This window comes from Cyprinodon variegatus, unplaced genomic scaffold (genome assembly GCF_000732505.1).
Source record: "Cyprinodon variegatus isolate N-32 unplaced genomic scaffold, C_variegatus-1.0 Scaffold1223, whole genome shotgun sequence".
Lineage (NCBI taxonomy): Eukaryota > Metazoa > Chordata > Actinopteri > Cyprinodontiformes > Cyprinodontidae > Cyprinodon > Cyprinodon variegatus.
This window is the reverse complement of record NW_015151676.1, coordinates 132,455-139,327: the sequence shown is the minus strand read 5'-3', so window position 1 is coordinate 139,327 and position 6,873 is coordinate 132,455. Positions and strand designations below refer to the sequence as shown.

General features: G+C 40.7%; 1 protein-coding gene across 3 annotated transcripts in view; it reads right to left on the bottom strand.

Moving 5' to 3' along the window:
• The window catches only part of sp2 (Sp2 transcription factor), a 25,557-nt gene that overhangs the window by 10,147 nt on the left and 8,537 nt on the right, over positions 1-6,873 (bottom strand). For 2 of the 3 annotated variants that reach the window (XM_015401466.1, XM_015401465.1), the window contains exons 3-5: positions 5,762-6,487; positions 3,805-4,023; positions 683-980 (exon numbers count right to left, since the gene is read on the bottom strand). In XM_015401466.1, coding sequence (XP_015256952.1) covers positions 683-980; positions 3,805-4,023; positions 5,762-6,487 — 1,243 coding nt within the window. Of the gene's footprint in view, positions 1-682; positions 981-3,804; positions 4,024-5,761; positions 6,491-6,873 lie in introns of all 3 variants that reach the window. The other variant, XM_015401464.1, reaches the window with a different exon arrangement.

Below are 6,873 nucleotides of genomic sequence, written 5' to 3'. Positions count from 1 at the left end.
AAAATGTTTAAAACCTGAAAGAAAAAAAAAAAGGTCAGCAGTTAGCATTGTAGATAGGGAAGGATTCTGTGACTTAATGAACTTTATTGAGAAAAGTTTGAATTTCTGAGAGCAACCAGAACCACCAGTTTAAAGCAGCTGCTAACAGCACAAAGTCTCTCCGAGCTCCGACTACTGGATTATGCTAAAAACAGAGCGCTATATCATGGTTAGCGTTGACTTCAGTGACAAAAAGTAACACCTAATCTCCCAGTATGTCAGAGCCACATACCCTGACTTTAATGATAGTGTCACAACTGCACTGGAAAATAAAAAGTATTCTAATGATCTTGTATTCAGTAATCTAATATGTTCAAGCCTTGCTTTTATAAACTTAAAAAAATGTGTGAGAAAACTATTTTTTTTATTATTATTCAGTCAGTAATGAAAACCGCTGACATAATAAATTGTAAAAAATATAACAATGTACTTTTTTTCCCCCTCAGCTTATTGTAATAGAATATTAAGTCCTTCATGTTGTGGAAAGACAGTCTTGAGACGAGAGAAAACAGTTTTTTAAGAAAATGGCGACTTATCAATCGATCAGATCAATCCCCTTTAGATTAATTAATCAATTAATAAAATGCATCTTTAGTACCGACTGTCACCATGAAGCTGTTATTCAGGCTCCTCGTTAGCTTACCTCCTGCATTGGTGATGGTGACAGGAACTCCCTGGACCTGGACCCCATTGATACTGATCGTCTGCACTGCCTGAGATGCAGAGGACAACTGCGACTGGTTGAATGCCATCACTCCACCCGCAGGGGCGATCTTTGCCAGGGTGCGCTCCTTTCGCGCCCCTGCCTGGGTCCTCTTGCTGCTGGCAGGTGGTGATGTGGGGGTGGTTGGGGCAACAGAGGTTGTAGGGCTTGTTGCCTTGGAGCCGGAGTCTTGCAGTTGAACTGACTGCCACTCCCCTGACGCTGTTTTGAAGAGGATCTAAGTGAAGTAAAATATAAACTATTAACATGAGAAATGCAGTGAATGAAATGAGTTAAAGATCACAGTGGGAAACTGATTTAGCTTTCTGTCAAAGTCTTATAACAACTGCATCAAAAAAGGAAGAGATTAGAATGAGTTGTTTATAAATACATAGGTGCCGCCATCTTTGATTATGGTAGCCAAAAGGGGACAATCTGTATTTTCACGACCATAAGGCGCACCGTACTAAAAGGCGCAGTCTCAGTTATGTGTGCCATTACTGTATTTAACACACACATAAGGCGCACCGGATTATATACCAGTACATATCCTCTACTACGTTTAAATACCTCTACTGCGTATTTAAAAATAGAGCGGGAGCAAAACTGAGTATGTTTGTGCTTTTTTTATGTATTTATTACAAAGTATTAATCAAACCCATCAAAGTCATCATCCTCTGTTTCTGAATTAAACAGCTGCGCTAAATCAGACATGCCAATTTCCCCTTCTTCGCTGTCAGAGTCACTTTCCGTGCCGTGCGGCTCCTCGGAAATGATGCCGGCTTTTGCAAAAGCTCGAACAACAGTGCCAGCAGACACGTTAGCCCAAGCATCTACACTGGAAAAAATTTGAAATCTAGAAGTCATCTTTTCTTAAAAGGATTGCATTTGTTCTTGGATTGAGGAGATAAAAGAGACAGTTTGCCAATGGAACAAGACAATTTACACTTAAAATAAGAAAACACAATTGAATGGTCTTATTTCAAGAAAATATCATCTAATTATCTTATTTTAAGAGTAAATATACTCATCCCATTGGCAAACTATCTCATTTAACAACTGAAATTAAGGGTAAATACACTTAATTTAAGACATATTTACTTATTTCTAGATTGTTTTTCTAGTGTACAATCCATCCGCAAACTGTGGCGTAACTTGCCCGGCGCTGCCTTCCACTTTTCGTGAAACTGTGGTCTCCGTCGTTCATCCATTGCCCCCACTTTACTTTGAACAGCCGGTTCACACCGATGTCGAGCTGTTGAAGTTCCTTTGTCAGACCTCCCGGAATAACAGCAAGCACAGCGTTCATTTGTTTCACCTTGTTTTTCACATCGGCTGTGAGATGGGCACGCATGGAGTCACAGATTAACAGCGATGTTGATGAGTGGAAAAAACCACCTGGTCTCCTTACATACAGTACACCTCCCTCAGCCACTCTTTCATCATCTCCTCATCCATCCAGTCCTTTTCCTTTGCCTTAATAACGACTCCAGCTGGAAAAGGCTCTTTAGGCAAAGTCTTTCTTTTAAAAATCACCATAGGCGGCAGTTTCTGTCCATTTGCGTGGCAGCCAATCCACGCCCACACTTCCCCCTTTAACGTTCTCATGGTGGTCTTAACAACATCCACAATAACAACACACATAGGGCGCACCGCACTATAGGGCGCGCTGCACAAAAAAGACGTTTATATGCGGCTTATAGTCGCGAAAATACGGTAGTCCTCTGTTTTATTCCCCAATATATGAAGACAAGCTGACAGTGGAGGAGTAGAAAAAAGCAAATATAACCAGACATGTCACAGACTCTTCAAATCAAAAGTGTTTCTAAGGTCTATCTTTGGGGTTACGTTAGAAAGAGGTCAGTCTATTCCAGTAACTAGTCTGCCCTCCCTGCACAAACAGCTAGTTTGCTTTTTAGCCTAAACCTGATGAGCTCCACTGCGGTTATCAGCTGCTGTCTTTTTTCACCAAAGTCATACCAGCAGTTGGCCGTACACGTCAGACATATTTTGCAAGAAACTTTCCATGTGTTTCATCATTTAATTAGCTGATTTCTCAAGAGTAACGGGGGCCGACGTCGTCTATTTAGTTAGAAGGAACAGGCCAAATTAATATACATTTTTTTTTCCTTCTGCTATAATCCCATTTTAATGCTAAAAGTTCAAAATAAAGACAGAATAGCCTTGTTTTTGTCCAAATGTAATGCAAATTTTAAGCAAGCTTTTAAAAAGTAAAAAACAGTTCATTCAATGCGTTTCAATCATTGGAGCGAATTTAAGAGTCACTGCAAAGTGTGACGTTGTCATATGTTGCTGCTACATTTAGCTGTAGTAGACAGGAAGAGTTAACAGGAGAGAGAAGACCGCAGCTTAAAATAATAAGAAGAAATGTGTTGCAAGTTGTATTTAGTTTATCATGTCAGCTGGTATTAGCAATGGTTCACGCAACTGGAGAGAGAAGTGCGGTTCTAATGCTGCATTCAGGACGCTACACTAGCAGAGACAGCTATTCAGCCACAGGAGTTGAATATTCGCTACGTCAGAACTTATTGGAAAAATATCTTTCACTCTCCCTTTTAAATAAAAGTCAATAAATAAATAAAAAAACTAAAGCAAGTGTAATTTTTTTGTGTAATTTAGAAAGTTTATTAGAATCCTCTAATTCATTACTTCAAAATAAGACGAAGGGAAAAAAACGTTGATGAAATAAGCCTAATAATGTTTAGTTCTGAGCGTCATCACCTGACAGGACGTTTAAACTCGTCCAGGATGTTGACTCTGTTACATTTATGACCCTCAGAGGCTTCAGTGATGGTTATTTAACTGCCAGGCACCAGATAGCTTTGACAAAATGCAGTCAACAAGGCAGAGCCACAAAAACATGAGTTAATGGTCCAATTTAAACTAACTAATGTGAAGTGAAGGCTGATCTTAACATGGTACGACAATCAGCTAAGCTACCAGTTAGTAAACATCTCTCATTGATGTTTTAAGTTTTCCAGCTAACTTCCTGCCAGGCTGTAACGATGCAGCGTGGAAGCTCAGATGGATTGACTTCATACCTGGGTCGGTGTTGGATCCTGAGGGGTCACCTGCAGGCTCGGAGTGATGGGCTGTTTCTGTGGGACAGGAGGCAAAGTGGCAGAAGCAGCCTTCACCACTTTCAATGCCTGCTGAGGGATCTGGATCAACTGGGAATCAGTCTTAGGCTGCACCACCTGGACCTGTTGCACCATCGCTGGCTGTCCAGGAGATTGCAGAATCAGCAAATTGTTCCCCGCCTACAGAAAACAACAAAGGTTTATACAAGATGTTGAAACACTTGGTTTAAAGCAACACTATGTAACTTTTAGGCATCAGGGTCACAAGACCTGTAACCTTAGGTTTAACTTCTCTCCTGCAGTTTGGAATCTGATATCGGACCACCTTGGACCATCAGATTACAGTCAGGTCCATAAATATTGGGACATCAACGCAATTCTAATCTTTTTGGCTCTATAAACCAATTTTTAAGTCTCCAAATAATTTCTCAGTTTGAATTTTTTTTTTGTTTTTTAACTAAATTTATGGCCCCAATGTAGCTCCATAGAATGCAGGGGCGCCACAATAAATGCACTCAACGTGACCTCAAGTTATACCTGCTAAACGCATTGGCTGAGATTTTTAGATCCTTGTTCCGTTTAAATAACAAAAATTAAGCATTATTTTTTAAGACTGGTTTTCATCAAAACTAGAGATCAACCAATGTGCCGTTTTTCAGGCCCATGCCGATTATTTTAATAGATGTTTAAACGATCACTGATGTATACTGATGATTTTTTGGGTCCAATTCATGGAGCTGATATTTTTTTATTCTCCACCCATTTATGTGACACAATGATAAAAATCTCACAGATCGTAATTTAAACAAACACATAAAACATCTATAAACACATAAAAACAAAAACATTAAGACCTGATAGCAAATAATGGAGTTAAATTAGGGACTCCAAGTTTGCTCAAAAGTACTGTTTTACACTGACTTTTTTTTGTTTTACTGCAAAAAAGGAATGTTTTAAGCTTCCTTTTTCAGGTTCAATTTTGGCATCTGGACAAAATAGTTCCAGCTGTTGCATTCATGATCTGTGGGTTAATTTTTCTTCTGTTTCAAAAAAACATTTCAGTTTTTAAACAATTTTTAAGTTTCCAAATAATTTCTCAGTTAAAATTTTTTTTTTTTTACAAAATTTAAGACCCCAATGTAGCTCCATAAAATGCAGAGGCGCCACAATAAATGCACTCAACGTGACCTCAAGTTATACCTGCTAAACGCATTGGCTGAGAATTTTAGATCCTTGTTACGTTTAAATAACAAAAATTAAGCATTATTTTTTAGGACTGGTTTTCATCAAAACTAGAGATCAACCAATGTGCCGTTTTTCAGGCCCATACCGATTATTTTAATAGATGTTTAAACGATCACTGATGTATACTGATTATTTTTTGGGTCCAATTCATGGAGCTGATATTTCTTTTTTTTTCTCCACCCATTTATGTGACACTGATAAAAACGTCACAGCTCACAATTTAAACAAACAAATAAAACATCAATAAACACATCTAAACAAAACATTAAGACATGATAGCAAATAATGGAGTTAAATTAGGGACTCCAAGTTTGCTCAAAAATACTGTTTTAAACTGACTTTTTTTTTGTTTTACTGCAAAAAGTTCAGTTTTCAAACAATTTTTAAGTTTCCAAATAATTTCTCAGTTTTAAGTTTTTTGTTGTTTTTTAAACAAAATGTATGGCCCCAATGTAGCTCCATAGAATGCAGGGGAGCCACAATAAATGCACTCTACGTGACCTCAAGGTATAGCTGCTAAATGCATGAAAGAATCGGCCAAATAATCCTCATATTGCATCAGTCCATACCGATATGAGGAAAATCGAACGCTAATCTCCGCTAACATCATTTCTTAAAATCAAGTTCAGTAGGAAGATGGTCAATGTAGAACTAAAATAGGCAGAAATATCACCTGTATGATGTTATCGCCAGCTTCAATTACAATGGTCTCCATCTGCTCCGGCGGAGGTGAAGGAGCTGGCGGAGGTTCGGCCAGCGGAACCACTTTCCTCTTCCTCCCTCGCCGTCCCTTTCCAGGTGTGGGAGGGGACGCGGCCGTCTCTGTGACGACCGCAGACCCGCCGACCTCTCCGGTTGCAACATTAAGGGGCAGCGTGAGCCCGCCGGGCAGCTGCATCACATTAGCCGCCACATTGTTTGGTTTCCGTACCTTGAGCGAGGGTTTAATGGCGACGGTCTTCTGCGGCGTCACCGGCGTTGCAGCTGCGACAGCTGGGGCTGGCACAGTCATAGGAGTGGTAATGATGGCCTGGTTAGTGCCTGGTATGAGCTGGATCTGACCTCCCTGCGGCATCATCTGGATTTGCGGCATCACCTGGTACTGGATGTTAGCAGGGCCGGCGGTGTTGGTGCGTGCCGGGCTCTGTTGGATCGTAAGGACAATAGGACTGCCGGGAGCTGAGGTTCCCAAGCCAGCAGGGAGCTGGATCACATTGCCCTTAGCTGAAAGGAAACCCAGGTTTTTGGGTGGAGCTGGTGCTATGGGAGCCGGCTTTATGGGCTGAAGCCTGCGAGGCTGCGGCTGAGTGGGAGGAGAAGTTACCGGGGCCTGAGCAGCAGGGGGCCCGATTTTACTGCAAGTAGCAGCCAGAAGGGCCAGAGGAGAAGGCTGGGTGTCCTGCTGGGAGAAATACCGGAAATAAATTTAAAGAAAGAAAATCTGCAGTTTAAATTACGATGGATGGAAGAAAATTCAAACATTAAATACAGATAAACTTATGTTAAAATTTCTGAATTCTCCCGAATGGTGCCCGACTTTACACCAGTGAATAAAGTAAATGTGATTGGTTGATTATTATAGGGGCGGGATTGTTGTGGCGGAAGGTTCGCAAGCTTTTCGATTGTGGCCGGTTTGTTGAAAGCATCGTTGCTAAGCAGTTAGCAACTTAGTGCTAGGAGGTTTCTAATGGGAAATTCCATTGGGACCAAGTAGCACTAAATTGGTGACTTAGAAACGACACTGTCAAGGAACGCTATGGACAGAGGAAACATGCAAGAGGAGGA